This window comes from Gopherus flavomarginatus, chromosome 20 (genome assembly GCF_025201925.1).
Source record: "Gopherus flavomarginatus isolate rGopFla2 chromosome 20, rGopFla2.mat.asm, whole genome shotgun sequence".
Lineage (NCBI taxonomy): Eukaryota > Metazoa > Chordata > Testudines > Testudinidae > Gopherus > Gopherus flavomarginatus.
The window spans coordinates 3496117-3512958 of NC_066636.1; the positions used below are offsets into that span (position 1 = coordinate 3496117).

The 16842-nt window shown below is 55.6% G+C and overlaps 2 protein-coding genes across 2 annotated transcripts; one reads left to right on the forward strand and one right to left on the reverse strand.

Moving 5' to 3' along the window:
- Positions 1-554: 554 nt before the first annotated feature.
- Positions 555-1583, forward strand: LOC127037968 (free fatty acid receptor 2-like). Its single transcript, XM_050930234.1, has one exon. It carries the CDS (start codon positions 555-557, stop codon positions 1581-1583), a length of 1029 nt encoding a protein of 342 aa, XP_050786191.1.
- A 6928-nt stretch (positions 1584-8511) lies between these two features.
- On the reverse strand, positions 8512-9639 carry LOC127037967 (free fatty acid receptor 2-like). The gene has a single exon (XM_050930232.1). It carries the CDS (start codon positions 9538-9540, stop codon positions 8512-8514), a length of 1029 nt encoding a protein of 342 aa, XP_050786189.1. The 5' UTR covers positions 9541-9639.
- Positions 9640-16842: the final 7203 nt, after the last annotated feature.

Genomic DNA, 16842 nt, shown 5'->3' on the forward strand with positions numbered 1-16842 from the left:
CTTGCAGCTTAGGTGAGGGAGGAGAAGAAGCCAAGCCATGCAGCCTCTGTCCCTTATTTTATATCCTTAGCCCATGTGCTTAGAAGACACTTACCCAGACCCATCCTGGTGGACCTTGCTGAGTCACAGTGAACAAGTAAATCCCACATTGTGTGATGCTTGTGCAACTGTCATTGAATTGTAAATCCCTTGATTGCAACTCCCCTGTAGATGAATGGCCAGTGAATGCCCACTTGAGCGGGGCTCACCACCCTTTTAGGAAACTTTCAAACTTACAACATATTTTACTGACAACAATACAGTAAAATCTTAAAATTCCATACACACTAAAGATACACATATTTGGACAGAACAAAGGCTTTCAGCAGATCATGACCTTTAATATGATATCTTACATGGCATGCCTTGTATGACACATAGCAATCATACTACATTGGTGAATGTGGGGTTCCAGGGTGTTGCTTTGGGGTACAGAGTGCCACAGAGGGGAGTGGGATCTTGTGGATTGGAGCAAGGGGGCTGGAGCCAGGACTCCTGGGTTCCTTTGGCAACTGATGAGCCCATTCTTCCCTGTAGAAGCCGAGAAGATGAGTTTGAAAGTTTCCATCCCGCTGATTCTCACCATCTACATCTTCACCTTACTGACCGGCTTCCCATCCAACCTCCTCGCCTTCTACACCTTCCTGGTGAAGATCCACCAGAAAACCACCCCCGTCGACATCCTTCTCCTCAACCTCACCGTCTCCGACATCTTCCTCCTCATCTTCCTCCCCTTCAAGATGGTGGAGGCTGCCTCAGGCATGGAGTGGCCCTTGCCTGCTTTCCTCTGTCCACTCACCAGCTACTTCTACTTCAATAGCATCTACATCAGCTCCCTCTTCCTCATGGCTGTCAGCATTGATCGCTACCTGGGGGTGGCCTTTCCCATCAAGTACAAGCTCCGGCGCCATCCAGGTTACACCGCTGCCACCTCCATGGTCTTCTGGGTGGTCACCTGTGTCCACTGCAGCTTTGTCTACATTGTCCAATATGAGGTCCTGAGCCCCAATGGGACCGTGGCCTCCAATAACATGTCCCACTGCTATGAACATTTCTCCCCTATAAAGCACCAGATCCTGCTCCCTGTCCGGCTGGAGTTCTTCATCGCCCTCTTCTGTCTTCCCTTCACCTTCACCATCTTCTGCTACGTCAACTTTGTCCGCATCCTGGTGGCCCTGCCCAACATCCCGGCCCGGAGGAAGCAGCGGGCCGTGGGCCTGGCCGTGGCCACCTTGTTCAACTTCATAGTCTGCTTCACCCCCTTCAACTTGTCCCACATGGTGGGCTTTGTCCAGAACAAGAGTCCCTCCTGGAGGGTGTATGCTCTGCTCTTCAGCACCCTCAACGCCGCCCTGGACCCCACCAACTTTTACTTCTCCTCCAGTGCCGTCCAAAGGGCCTTCGCCAACTGCCTGGCCATCCTGTGGTACAAACTCAGCACCATCTTGTCCCGGTGCCATCTCCGCTGCTTCACTCGCTGCGGGGAAGGGGGCAGAGAGGTGAAAGTGACCAGTGGGATGGAGGCTGAGGAGTTGATGACTTGATTTCCTGGATGAGACCGACTCTCTGCTTCCTCCACAAAGCCTTCCTTGTCCCATGCTCCACAGAAGCAAGAGATCCTTCACTTGAGTTTGGTGTGACGGGTTCCCCCTCCCCTTCCGGAACTGGGGTACCACTAAGCCTTCTGAGCCACCAACCTGGGCTTCCTCTCACACTGTGTTGGTGTGACAAGTTATCAAACCTGCCAGGCTGCACTTTCACTAGCATACGAACTGTTAGGAACCCACCCAGCTGAGTTACAAGCAGCTCTCTGACCAGCCCCTGCATGGGAAAGCTACTCCCAGGTGCTCAGGCCTCACTCGCGCGAGCACACACACACACATGCACACACACAGTATAAACCCAACATTATAAGGCAACTGTACAGCGTAAGCTCATAAAATTCGCCCCTACCCTCAATGTGGAGAGGAATATGCAACAGTCTTTTGCTCCTGAGTTATGATTCCCAGACACTGGTTTAAATAAAGCAAAAACAAGTTTATTAACTACAAAAGATAGATTCTAAGTCATGATAGGGGATAGCAAACAGAGCAAAGCAGATAAACAAAGAAACAAACATCCATTGAGTGGAGAAAACTGCTAGATCTAAATGCTGCCTAGTGTCTTAGAGATTGAAGTTTCAGTGGTGCTGGGCCCACACTCAGAACAGGCTCTGGCACCTGCCCCTCCACCCTGCTGTGCCCCAAGGCCCCACCCCTGCTCGGCCTCTTCCCCCCAAACCCCGTTCTCTGTTTGCTCCTTTCCACCCCCTATGCCCTGTGTGAATGAGGCTGAGCAGGGGCAGGGCTTTGCAGCGGAAGGAGGGGCCATGGTCTGGGCACCGGGGCCCACAAAAGATTAATCTGGCCCTGGTCCCGCCGGACTTCGGCCTACTTCAGCTTTGGAGTAAATGTCCCAATTTCCACAAGGATCCGGTCTCTCTCTGTGTCAGGGTCGCCACGGCGTCAAGGGCCTTCCTAGACCTATTTCAGCTGGAGGGTCCCCCCGGTGCCCTCCACCCACTCCAGGTTTTCCTTCTCCATGGTTGGGCCCACGGCCAAGCAAGCTACTATGGTTTTTAACTACAAGGGGGGAACCAGGTGGGGTTGCTTGAGGGAGAGCAAACAGGCTGGGCTGAGCTTGTCCCATTTCAGGGGACCATTTAGTGGCAGATGAACAAGGACCAGGCTCCGTGAGGGGCCCGTGGCCCCGAGTTTGCCCTTGTTGAGCTATGGAGAGCGCCTCCTTCTTGGCCTCTAGTATTAGTGCATGTTGGCCTCCGTGGAAATGTAGTTACTGCCTCGGTAGGACTGGAACGCAAGAGGCTGCAGCCCAGCTCGCTACTGCTTGAGCTAAGGAAGAAATGCCGTGTGTTGGCAGCAGTAGTAAGGCTATTATCCGCCATGTGGATGGGAAGGATTTGGACTCTGGACCTCAACCATCAACGCATGGCACAAGTGGAAGGGCCCACGCCGCTTGGTAGCAGTAGTGGGAACAGGCTGTTATTAACTAGGATTTGAAAGCAGGACTTCCAGCACCACAGTGAATGGCTCCCGTGATCTAAAAGCGAAGTGCCTTTTGCAGCAGTAGTAGGGCTGTTATCCTCCAGGTTGGTGGGGGATAGGTGATTAACAGGCACATGTACAATGGACACTGGTCCCTGCGGGTCTGTTCCAGGTCCGTACGTAGAGCTGAGATCTCCCTCGCACAAGGTCCTGCACCTCCTCCCTTCACTGGTGGATTTGGTGCCCCCCAGGGGAGTGGCTTATCTACATATTAAATAAAATTATTGATTTATTACCCAATTGATATTATATTCTTATTATTCTTCAGGGCTAGTGGAGTGGGGTCTATGGGTTAGAGTCGGGGGCGCTGGGGACCAGGACTCCTGGGTTCTATCTGTGGGAGGGGGGAGCATGTCTAGGAAGTAGGACACACACATTGTCACTGGTGACTTTTAATTAACGGCAGGGCTAGCACCGCAGGTGAGCAAATAGCGTTTCCGTGGCGCCGATATTAACCAGGGGTTAATGGATAACTGGGCCGAGCAGGGCCTGGGGCAGCTTGGTGATCTCGCATGGGCAGCTGGAGGAACCACTGGCTTCCAGTCCATGGGACACTGCCACGGAGATGACACCCCCCCCACCCCGGGCTTCCGCAGAGCAGGAGCCCACTCACACAGCCCCCTGTAAACATAAACTGTAAGCAGTGGCAGAGCAGGGTGAGGGGAGGAGCCCAGGGCTTGCCTAGCAGGGGGCTGCGGGTCAGAAGTGAGGGGCACTCACAGAGTGCGGGGGGTGGGAGGGATCCCTAGGCTGGGAGAACAGAGGGTTGCAAACGGAATTGGGCTTGTTTTTGTTAAAGTCGCTTTCATTTTTGGAGCGTTGGGGATTTGGGCTTTTTTAATTTGGAGGTGGCTGATTTGGCCTTGAAGGTCGGCTGGGCTGGGCTGCCTCCCCTCCAAGGTCCCGACACTCTGCTTACACCCTGTGCAGGGTCCGGGCGGTGTGGGGGAAGGCGGGATCTGCTGCCACTCAGTTTGCTCCGGGTGGGGCACTACAGCGGTCACCGAATGCTGGCGGCCTGCAAGGGGCAGTCCCAGCCCAGGTGAGTGTCCTGGGGGAGGCGGTGAATCCCGACCAGCCAGGCATGGCCCAGCTCTGCACTGGCGCCTGCTGGGTCTTTGCCCAGACAGGGGTCAGCGGAGGAGGGGCCAGCAGATAAGGTTGCCAGGCCAGAACGCCCGGTTAAACAGGGACCCTGGCACACATTTCTTATTGTCATATTTTTACTGGGTCACTGGATGTTGTACACAGTAAAACTACTAAAATAAATTATGAACCCCCACCCCATCCCATGCCACCCCGCTCCCCTCCCTCTGAAACAGACTGGGCTGGGCTTAAAAGGCAGAGTCACTTTTTCTTCTTGTGACACCCCTGCTGCACAGGGCCCCTAGCGCCACCCTGGGGTCTGCAATGAGTTCACCCCACTGGGCGTGCACACACTGTCCCATACGGCTGCTGTGAGCATGTGGTGTGTGAATGTCCTATGAGTGTGTTAGTGTGGTGAGATTTTGTGCAGCTGTGTGTGTGTGTATCACCCTGCACTGTGTGTGTATAAACAGGCACACCTCCCTCCCCACACACCCCTTCCCATCCCAGCCCATTACACACACACACACCCTGACGGGACAGGCCCAGGGACACAACCACACAGCCAGCTGCACTGCACCCCCTCACCCCCCACATCCTCCGAGTGCCAAGATGGGAACAGGCGTCCAAGGGAGAGACAGCCCCTGATATAAACCCTCGTGCTCAGCCTGACACTCCCCCCAGCTCTGCCGGTGCCCCTTACTCAGTGCCAGGTTTACAATGGCACCAGTGGCTCCATGGAGCCGCGCCCATGCTCAGAGGGGCCCCAGCCTGCTCCACTTGCACTGCACCCTGAGACCTCGCTGGCTCCCCCCGCCCCCACTTGCTCCTCGGGCTGCTCCTCTCTGCCCCCTGGCCCCATCCACTGCTCCTCTCTGCCCCCTGGCCAGACCCCAGAGCCCCTCCGGCTCCAGGCAGTCTCTGCTTCCCAGCATCTGTGGGGCCCCACCTGTGTCCCCAGAGCTGAGTTGCCTGGGACTGGTGCAGAAGCCTGGCCAGTCTCAGCCAGGTGTGTGTGTGTGTGGGGGGGGTGACAGTGGTGGGGGCTTGGCTGGGCCCCTCCATGCAAGAGGGGCCTGAGGGAGCCCAGGCAGAGCAGGCCTTGGCCTGGCTGATCGCGGCACTGCCGAGGGGCCAGAGCGATTCCCTGCCCCGGGACTAGCCCTGGCTGCGCTGCTGGCTCAGCCCGGCACACACAGTCACCTCCCAGCAGGGCCAGTGAGTGCAGCCGGGAGCCAGGAGTGGGTCTGTGGGGATGCTGGGCTGTGAGGTGACGGGGAAGATCTGTGTGGGTTGGGCACTAGGGAATTGAGCTTCTGTGCGGGGTGCTGGGCAGTTGCGGTGGGCAGGGTTGTCCCTAGGCATTTGCAAATGCGTAGGGCACCCGAAAATTTGGGCCACCACCGGGACAGCAGGGGTTCTTCTGGGGGTCCATGGGTGGGGGCGGTGGCTGTGCCCCAACTTGGGCATAGGGGCCCCAGTTTAATAATACTGTGTAGGGCCGCACAAATCCTAAGGACGGCCCTGGTGGTGGGGCTGTGGGCAGGGGGGTGCTGGGCGAGGGTGGTGTTGTGCAGGGTGCTGTGCATTTGTAGGGGAGGTGAGGGGAGGTGCTGGGCATAGCCAGTCCGGGGGGGCTCTGGCCATAGGGAATTGTGAGGGGGGGGGTTCCAGTGTTGGGGGGAGAGCTGTGTGGCTCAGCATGGGCCTGTCCCCGAGGGGAAGGGGAACCTGGCAGCACAGGGCAGGTGGGGCACTGTGCATCTGGCAACTGCCCATTGGTAAACAGTGTCCCTGCCATGCCAGGCCCCATTGCCTCTGCTTGGCCCCTCGCTCTGGGGACCGACCCCCCGCGCCAGGCTCCATTGCCTCCATAGGGGCCCACAAATGTGTTTGTCACCAGGCCCACAAAACTTTCATCCGGCTCCACAGGGCCGCAGCCCCTGCTAGCCCAGCCCTGGGCTCCCCCACAAGCTCTGCCAGTGCCCCTCAATATCAACCTGCAGCCCCCTGCTGTCCCAGCCCTGGGATCCCCCCCTCCCTCCGTCCACACACAGCTCCCCTCCCTCCGTCCACACACACAGCTCCCCTCCCCACTGCCCATGTGCATGAAGGGTTGGGAGCCCCTGTGTGGGTGTGTGGGGGGGTTGCAATGCAGCGTGGGGGGGAGGGGCGCTCCCGGTGCATGTCTGCACCACGCTTGTTTGTTCATCTGCTAACAGCTGCTCTGGGGAGCTCGCTGTGCAATGAGGTTTGCTGGGTCTCAGCCTCATTAGAAGCAGGAGCCAACCTGCACCCAGCTTCTCCCCGCCCCCCCGCTGACTCCCCCAAGGAACTGGACACGCCACGGTGACTGAGCCCAGGAGAGGGGGCTGCATGTGTGATTCAGGGGGCTCTGTGTGGGTGGTAGGGTTGCCAGGCATCTGGTTTTTGATCCGAACGCCCAGCCGAAAAGGGATCCTGGCGTCTCCAGTCAGCACCACTCACCGGGCCGCTAAAAGTCCAGTTGGCTGCAGCCCCAGCAGGGCAGGCGGGCTCCATACCTGGCTCCACGTGGCTTCTGGGAAGCCGCCGGCCTGTCCCTCCAGCTCCTAGGAGGAGGGGCAGCCGGGGGGGTCTCTGCGCACTACACCCACCCCAAGCGCTGGCTCCACAGCTCCCATTGACTGGGAACTGAGGCCAATGGGAGCTGCAGCTGAGGCAGCGCGCGGAGCCCCCTTGGCCGCCTCTCCATCTAGGAGCTGGATGGACATGCCAGCCACTTACTGGAAGCTGCACGGACCTCCTCTGTCCCCGGGAAATGCCGGGGCGGCCTGAGGTCACCGGAGCCTGCACCTCAACCCACTGCTCCAGCCCTGAGTCCTCCCCCTACATGCCAAACCCCTCAGCCCCAGCCCAGAGCCCCCTCCTGCTCCCTAAACCCCTCATCACCAGCCCCACCCCAGAGCTCACCACACCAGCTGGAGCCCTCACCCCCTCCTGCACCCTAACCCCCTCCCGCACTCTGAACCCCTCAGGTCCAACATGGAGCCCCTTCTGCACCTCAAACCCCTCATACCTAGACCCACCCCAGAGCCCTCAGCCCCAGCTGGAGCCATCACCCACTCCCGCACCCCAACCCCCTGCCACAGCCCAGTGAAAATGAGCGAGTGAGCAAAGGTGGGGGGATTGAGGGAGCGAGGTCAGGGCCTTGGAGAAGGTGCAGGCAGGGACGAGGCCTTGGGGAAGGGGCAGGGCAGTGTGCAAGGCAAGAGTGTTTGGTTTTCTGCAATTAGAAGGTTGGCAACCCTAGTAGGGGTGCCAGATCCACCAGCGAAGGGAGGAGGTGCAGGACCTTGCGTGAGGGAGAGCTCAGCTCTACTTCTGGACCTGGAACAGACCCGCAGGGACCAGTCTGCCCTCCCTTAACCAACCCTCACTTGGCTGCCCCCTTGCAGTTACAGCCCACAGTAGCTTATTTGCCCGTGGGCCCAACCATGGAGAAGGAAAGACCTGGAGTGGGTGGAGGGCGATGAAATATGCCAACCACTCATGAACCAGCAGTGGCAAAGGAAGGCCCTTGACGCCTTGGTGACCCTGACACTGAGAGAGGCCGGATCCTTGTGGAAGTTGGGACACTCACTCCAAAGCTGAAGTAGGCCAAAGTCTAGGGGGTGCTTGGCCAACCACTCATGGCCAGGGCCAAGGATGGACCGTGGCCCAACCCCTCGCTCTGTCCCAAGGCCAGACCCTGCTCAGCCTCTTCTCCCTTGAGGCCCTGCTCCCACTTGGCCTCTTCCCCCCGAGGCCGCACCCGCCACTCGCACTGGTCGTAAGGGGTGGAGAGGACTGAGCTGGGGGAAGCTGAGGAGGGGGTGGAGAGGAGCTAACAGAAAGTGCAGGATTGGGAGGAAGAGGCTCAGGGGGGCCTCAGGCTGCAGCAGGGTGGTGAGGTCATGGTCCCAGCACCAGGGCCCCTTCTAAGTGTGGGCCTGCTTCTTTGGCACCGCTGTAAAGCCAGTACCGCTCGTGGCCCGGCAGTGGCAAAAGAAGGACCTTGACGCCAACTGGAGGTCGGCCAAACCCCTGTGCAAGTTTGGCCAACCAAACTGAAGCTCGAGTAGGCCAAAGCATTGTGGAAGCTGGACACCAGCTTCAAGCCCCACCACATGCTGCTGTCTAAGGAGGTCTATGGCCCTCTCGGGAGGTGCAGGGAAGGACAGAAGATGCCGTCCCTGGCTGAAGTGCAGGATCTCTAGGAAGGCTCTGCGGAGGAAGCAGAGAGTCCGTCTCATCCTGGGGATCAAGTTGTTGACTCCCCAACCAGTTTCCCACTGGCTGCCTTCAACTCACTGCCCCCTTCCTCGTAGCGAGTGAAGCAGTGGAGATGGAACCGGGACAAGATGGTGCTGAGTTTGTGCCACAGGGTGGCCAGGCAGTTGGCGAAGGCCCTTTGGACGGCACTGGAGGAGAAGTAGAAGATGGCGGGGTCCAAGGCCGCGTTGAGGGTGCTGAAGAGAAGAGCATACACCCTCCAGGAGGGGCTCTTGTTCTGGACAAAGCCCACCACGTGGGACAAGTTGAAGGGGGTGAAGCAGACTATGAAGTTGAACAAGGTGGCGACAGCCAGGCCCACGGCCCGCTGCTTCTTCCGGGCCGGGATGTTGGGCAGGGCCACCAGGATGCGGACGAGGTTGACGTAGCAGAAGATGGTGATGGTGAAGGGAAGGCAGAAGAGGACGACGAAGAACTCCAGCCGGACAGGGAGCAGGATCTGGAGCTGTGTAAGGGAGAAATGTTCATAGCAGTGGGACATGTTATTGGAGGTCGCGGTCCCATTGGGGCTCAGGACCTCGTATTGGACAATGTAGATAAAACTGCAGTGGGCACAGGTGACTACCCAGAAGACCACGGAGGTGGCGATAGCATAAGCTGGATGACGCCGGAGCTTGTACTTGATGGGAAAGGCCACCCCCAGGTAGCGATCAACGCTGACAGCCATGAGGAAGAGGGAGCTGATGTAGATGCTACTGTAGTAGAAGTAGTTGGTGAGTGGGCAGAGGAAAGCAGGCAAGGACCACTCCATGCCTGAGGCAGCCTCCACCATCTTGAAGGGGAGGAAGATGAGGAGGAAGATGTCGGAGATGGTGAGGTTGAGGAGAAGGATGTCGATGGGGGTGGTTTTCTGGCGGACCTTCACCAGGAAGGTGTGGAAGGCCAGGAGGTTGGATGGGAGGCCAGTCAGGAAGGTGAAGATGTAGACAGTGAGAACCAGCGGGATGGAAACTTTTGAACTCATCTTCTCAGCTCCTTCAAAGGAGAACAGGCTCATCAGCTGCCAAAGAAAGCCAGGAGTCCTGGTAGCCAGTTCCCTCCTCCTCCAAACCCCTAGATCCCACTCCCCTCCCAGCACTGGGGATAGAACCCAGGAGTCCTGGTAGCTAGCCCCCTCCTACTCCAATTCATTAGGTCTCACTCCCCTCTGTGGCACTTTGTACCCCAAAGAAACACCCTGGAAACCCATATTCACCAATGTCACATGATTATGTACGTGTGATTCAAAGCATGCATGTGAGATCATATGAAAGGTCATGATCTGCTGAAACCCATTGTTCTGTCCAAATATATGTATCTTTACTGTGAATGAAGTTATAATATTTTGCTATCTGGTTGTCAGTGAAATATGTTTTAAGTTTGAGAGTTCTTCCTACAAGGGTGTTGACCTCTGCCTACGTGGTAGTTCACCGGCCATTCATCAACAGGGGAGTTGCAATCAAGGGATTTACAATTCAATGACAGTTGCACAAGCAGCATAGAATAGGGGATTTCCTTGACTCAGCAAAGCCCACCAGGATGGGTCTGGGTATTAAGGGACAGAGGCTGCATGGCTTGGCCTTTTCTCCTCCTTCACCTATGCTGCAAGCAACAAGGACACGGAGAAGAGAGAGAACTTCAGCAGGGGAGACAAGGGAGAAACCTGTGAATTGTGAACTGTAACATCCACTGAGTGGAGAAAACTGCTAGATCTAAATACTGCCTAATGTCCTAGAGGTTAAGATTTAGATTGCACGTTTATTTTATTTTCTTTGGTAATTATCTCTAACTTTTGTGCCTACCACTTTTAATCACTTAAACTCTCTCTATCTGCAGTTAATAAATCTGTGTTATATGTTATCTAAAACAATGACTTTTGCTTGAAATGCTTGGAAATCTTAGCTCAGTTAACAAAAGGCGTGTGCATGTCCTCTCCACACACAGAGGCCCGGAGGAAGGGGGATGAACTGGACAAAGAACTTACACTGCTCAGGCTTCTAACCAATGGAGGCTGGTATAGCTCCAGGGTCCTAGGCTGTGGAGAATTGCCTGGAGCATCTCTGCTTTTGGTTCACGGGTGGCTGAGGGCAGCATTTCATGTAACTCAGCTGGGTGTTTCCTTCCCTGGGGATGGCTGTGTAAGCCAGACCTTTGCAGCTTGTCACCGCATCACAGAGTGAGTGGGAGCCCAGACTGGTGGGGCAGAGAATGCAGGGGTATCTGAGTTCCAGGTTGCACGCCAGGGATCCTGTCACACCCTCCCAGGACTGCGGATAGAACCCAGGAGTCCTGGCTCCAGTCCCCCTGTCCTAATCCACTAGATCCCACTTCCCTCCATGAGCTGGGAGAGTACCAGGAGTCCTCCTCTTAGACCCTCTTCTCTAACTCTTAGATGCCCCTCCCTTCCTTACCCGTAGCCATGTGAGCCCCGGGCTCCCGTTCCATTAGCTGACACGAGACATAAGCCTGGAATTTATGTAGCCGGCTTCTGTATTTATTTAGCTCAGTTTCCTGTTTAGCCAGCGGCGGGCACGGGGAGGTTCGGGGGCAGCACTAGAGACAGAACAGAGAGTCTGGGATGCATGAGATCCTGTGAACAAACACACAGGGATGGGCTGCAGGGGGCAGGCCAAACAGGCACCATGAACAACAGGGAAGTGTTTGTTACTCAGAAGGAAATTTTCATAAATATCATCAAAGCTGGAAGGAAGTGAGGTCTAGTGGTTAGCGGGTGGGGGACTGGGAGCCAGGACTCGTGGGTCCAATCCCTGATTCTAAGGAAGTGATTTTGTGATAAAAATAGGAAATAAGGAGTCAATGCACAGAACTAGGAAATACAACCTAGGATTCTTGGCCTTTTAGCCCCACTAGACCCCACTCCTCTCCCAGAGCTGAGGAGAGAACCCAGGAGTCCTGACTCTCAGCCCCTGACTGTTCTAACTACTAGCCCACACTCCCCTCCCAGAGTTTGGAATAGGAGAAGTTGATAAGCCTCTCTCGTAAAGTAAACTATTGTCTGAGCCTGGCCAGTCCCTTGCTTCTCCACCAATCATGATGGGGCTTGTGGGTTAGAGCAGGGCACCGGGAGCCAGAACTCCTGGGTTCTATCCTTGGCTCTGGGTGAGGAGTGGGGTCTAGTGATCAGAGCAGAGTGCTGGGAGTCAGGGTTCCTGGGTTCTCCTGGACTACAAGGTGGATAGAAAGCTGGTTAGATTGTTGGGCTCAGCAGGTAGTGATTGACAGCTCGAGGTCTAGGTGGCAGCTGGTATCAAGCTGAGTGCCCCAAGGGTCGATCCTGGGGCTGATTTTGTTCAACATCTTTATTAATGATCTGGATGATGGGATTCACTGCACCCTCAGCAAGTTCACAAATGACACTAAGCTGGGGGCAAAGGCAGATACGCTGGAGGGTACGGATAGGGTCCAGAGTGACCTAGACAAATTGGAAATCTGATGAGGTTCAACAAGGACAAGTGCAGAGTCCTGCACTTAGGACGGAAGAATCCCATGCACTGCTACAGGCTGGGGACCGACTGGCTAAACAGCAGTTCTGCAGAAAAGGACTTGGAGATTACAGACGATAAGCTGGATATGGGTCAGCAATGTGCCCTCGTTGCCAAGAAGGCCAACAGCATATTGGGCTGTATTAGTAGGAAATTGCCAGCAGATTGAGGGAAGTGATTATTCCCGTCTATTTAACACTGGTGAGGCCAAATCTGGAGTACTGCGTCCAGTTTTGGCCCCCTCATTACAGAAGGGATGTGGACAAATTGGAGAGAGTCCAGCAGAGGGCAATGAAAATGATTAGGGGGCTGGGACACATGACTTATGAGGAGGGGCTGAGGGAACTGGGGTTATTTAGTCTGCAGAAGAGAAGAGTGTGGGGGGATTTGATAGCAGCTGTCAACTACCTGAAGGGGGTTCCAAAGAGGATGGAGCTCAGTTGTTCTCAGTGGTGGCAGATGACAGAACAAGGAGCAATGGTCTCAAGTTGCAGTGGGGGAGGTCTAGGTTGGCTATTAGGAAACACTATTTCACTAGGAGGGTGGTAAAGCACTGGAATGAGTTCCCTAGGGAGGTGGTGGAGATCCTTAGAGGTTTTTAAGGCCTGGCTGGGATGATTTAGTTGGTGTTGGTCCTGCTTTGAGCAGGGGATTGGACTAGATGACCTCCTGAGGTCTCTTCCAACCCTAATATTCTATGATTCTAGGAACAGGGCTGAGTGTATACACCAGCCAGCACATCTCTCCAAGAGTCGTGCCCTCCTGCACTTAGAAATCGTCAGTTCCTCCCCTCTCTCTAACGGAAGGAAACCCACTTTCTCTCCCAGCCTGTCTGCCTGCTCGGTTGTGGCGGATCGGACCTGATGGTTCCATTCCGAGAATGCTTGGTAAAGCAGCTGCTGCCGGGGGTGAGGGGGGAATTGTCCCCTTGAGTCTCTATGAGTAGGAGACCCATTCTGTGGGGGATGGAATGACCACACCCCAGATCCTGACTGGCACCTCCCCATCCCAGTGCTGGGTGCCCCCCGTAAGTGGACTGTTGTGTTCTCCTGTCTTGGGATTCTCCTCTCCCTGTCCCCACCATGTACTTGCTCAGCTGAGCTAGATACATTTCCATCTCCCCAGTCCCCTCCCCCGGTCAGTTTCACTCAGCCCTGATGCCCAGTGCAGGGCGAGCGTGTTGAAAAAATAAGTCACAAACCTTCATCTCCATTTTACCAGTGGAAGAACAGACAGAGCAGGGAGAGGAGACGGCCATACTGAGGAAAGAACCCAGGAGCCCTGATAGTTAAGGGTTAATGTCTCTTTTACCTGTAAAGGGTTACAAGCAGTGAACCTGGAACACCTGACCAGAGGACCGATCAGAAGACAAGATACTTTCAAATCTCGGTAGAGGGAAGTCTTTGTTTTGTGTTGTTTGTTTGTCTGTTGTTCTCTCTGGGTTCTGAGAGTGACCAGACGTACCTACAGGCTCTCTAATTTTCTGTTCAGATAGTAAGTACCAGTAGAAAGGCGGTTTAGTCTTTTTGATTGTTTTCTTTATTTGCAAATGTGTATTTTGCTGGAAGGATTTGTATTTGTGCTGGGGGGAAGGCTTCTCTCTAGTGTCTATAAGCTGAAAGACCCTGTAACCTTTACCATCTTGATTACAGAGACACCTTTTACTTTTTTCTTTCTTTCATTAAAAGCTTTTCTTTTTTAAGACCCGATTGATTTTTTCCCCTTGTTGAGGCCCAAGGAAATTGAGTCTGTACTCACCAGGGAATTGGTGGGAAAAAGGGAGAGGGGAAGGTGGAATTCCTCTGTTTTAGATTGACCAAGCTTGAATCTGTATTACCTCTTGGGGAGGGGGGAAGAGGAGGGGGCAAGGTGCACTCCTCTCTGTTTTAAGATTCAAGGAGTTTGAATCACAGTGATCTTCCACGGTAACCCAGGGAGGGAAAGCCTGGGAGAGGCAACGGTGGGGGAAGGGGTTTACTTGTGTGAGATCCAGGGGGTCTGGGGGTCCTCTGGGAAGGTTTTGGGGGGACCAGTGTGTACCAGGCACTGCAAGTCCTGGTTAGTGGCAGCGCTACAAGATCTAAGCTGGTAATTAAGCTTAGGGGGATTCATGCTGGTACCCCCTCTTTTGGTTCAGAGTGGGGGTTATACCATGACACCTCTACTCTAATGACTAGACCCTACTCCTTGCCAGAGCTGGGACTAGAACCCAGGAGTCCTGACTTCCAGCCCCCACTGTTCTAACCACTACACCCCACTCCTCTCCCACATTGGAGCTAGAATCCTGTGGTCAGCTGAGCCAGCAATCCCCCTTTTACTTTGTTGCTTGTTTGTTTTTTGATTTTGCAAAAGCAAAATTAAACTTTGCACAGAGGCTTGGGCATGCCTGGTAAAGGCAAATACACACCCATAAAGGCTGGGAGCAGAACCGAGGTGTCCTGGCTTGCACCGCCCTAGCTTTAACCAGTAGACCCCACTCACCTCACAGAGCTGGGAAAGGAATCCAGCTCTCTAGTCCTTTCTCTGGTCTCTGTCCTCTAACCCAGTCTTCTTCTAGGGTCAGTGATAGAACCTAGGAGTCCTGAATCCCAACCACAACCCCTGCTCTAACCTCTAGACCCCACTCCCCTCCTTACAAGCCCTGACCCAGGCAGCTAGAGAGCCCATCCTCACCTCCTTTCCAACAGCCAGTGTGCTAAGAGCCTGCAGAAGGGCTGGAATCCAGGTGTCCAGGCTGTGAGCCACCCCAAGTGATGTGTCAGGGACGAGCTGGTGGCTGGTCTCCTGCGTCCTGGCTGGGGAGCGAGTGTTCTGTAGCCCAGGTGGCTAGTTACGTTGTGTCTGTGGCTGTGCCCCAGAAAACCCCACTGTTCTCTCTGCTTGGAAATCCACGCAGAAAGGATGAGAGATGCAGTCGTTACTTCCTCGTGCCTTGCGGGAGGTGTGACTTGGCACATCCTTGAGAGGGTGTGGTGTCCCCTCCCCCCTCACCTGGTTACTGCATCCTGCTGTGGGCGAGGACTCCTGGGTTATATTCCTGGGAAGGAGAGTGGAATCTAGCAGTTAGAGCAGGGCGGGCTGGGAGCCAGGACTCCTGGGTTGTATCCTCAGTTCAAGCGGGGGAGGGGGTCTAATGGTTAGAGCAGGGATGGGGGCTGGGGCCCAGGATTTCTGGGTTGTCTCCCCTATTCCAGGAGGGGAGTGGGGTCTAGTGGTTCTACCACAGGGCACGGAGGAGAGGTTGTGCTGAATTTACGGTTCTTTGATCCCCCGGGCTGCAGCATCTTTCAGAAGCGCGATATTAAATAAACAAACAAATCCGAGTTCATATTTCTTCGCTTGGGCTCCAGGGCACATAAAAACCCTGCACGGAGCACCCAGTCACAAACAGAGGCCACAGCTGAGTGGGAGGGAATCCTGACTGACTGCTAAAGACAGAGGCAATTGGGCCAGATCCCAGCTGGGGTCAATCAATATAGCTCCCTTGGAGTCAATGGTGCCAGATCCCCCTTGGTGAAAATCGGCTCCATCAGTTTGATGAGCTAATGCCAGGAAAACAATGAGACATCCCAAGACTTTGCAAGCCATCCCAAGGCACCTTGGCCAGGGGGGCTGGGTGAGGGGATGGGGTCCTGAGCCTCAGCCCCCCATGCCCAGGGCCTTGCTTTGGGGAGGGATGAATGAGCTCCAGGAATGCAGACCCTCACCCTGGCCTCGTGCAGGGCTCTGGGTTCAGTGTCCTGTCCCTCCCCCATGGTGGAGCCGCATCAGTCACTATTTGCATAGTTCTGATAGCATCGGCGCTGTGAGACAAAGGTGACGTCCCGGGACGGACGGACGCTCATGTGGGAGTGCCATGGGCTGGCTTACCTGTCCTTCCAGAGGGGAGATGGGGATTACAGATGGGGGCGTTTAGCACTGCAGGGTTCACGCTTGGCATCTATGCACCCACCCTGTGCTCTTTTGCCATGATAGCCCTTGGCCCAGGAGTCCAGGCTCCCGGCCCTCCCCCCAGCTCTAACCACTAGACCCTACTCCCCTCCCAGAGCTGGGGAGAAAACCCAGGAGTCCTGGCTCCCAGCCCCACCCCACCCCCCAGCAGCTCCAACCAATAGACCCCAAGCGGAGGAGCCGAATCCTGCCTGCCCCGTGGTGGTTGGTTGCCCCATTAGGTGCAGGGAAGTTAGTCCGGGTGGGTTCTGCCCCTGGCGAGACAGGAGGAAATGGCTGCCCACAGCAGCTGCCAGAGCTCACGCTGCACCCAGTGCAGGGACGCTGTGGTCAGGGCTGATATGGGGCCTTTGTACAACCCTCAGCACCCAGACTTCTGGAAAATCGAACGGCGCTACAAACTTCTGCCCACAACATTTCCACAGATTTCCCCTAGGGGGCGCTATGTCCTATCCAGCCCCTGGGTGGGGACTGGTTGGCTTGGGAATGGGGAGTGGGACAAGAGGAGGGGAATCATGAGGGGTGGGGTGGGGAGCATTTAGCCAGCTGGTGCCAGAGGGAGGGGTAACCCTGAGACCCCCCTCCTTTCCTCTTGCCTAGCCCAGCTCCCAGCCCCACCTGCTCTAATGCATTAGGTCTCAATCTTCTCCTGGAGCTGGGGTGTAGAACCCAGGAATCCTGGCTCCCAGCCCCTCTGCTCCAACCCACTCGGTCCAACTCCCAGTAGAACCCAGCAGTCCTGACTCCTGGGCTTTCACATCTCTCCTCGCCTTTGCTATGACCCCAGCAGGCTGGCGTGGGTGCCCAGCGTCCAGCTGCTCGCTGTGACAGGAGGCAAGGCAGACCCGCTGGGGGACATAGCGGGG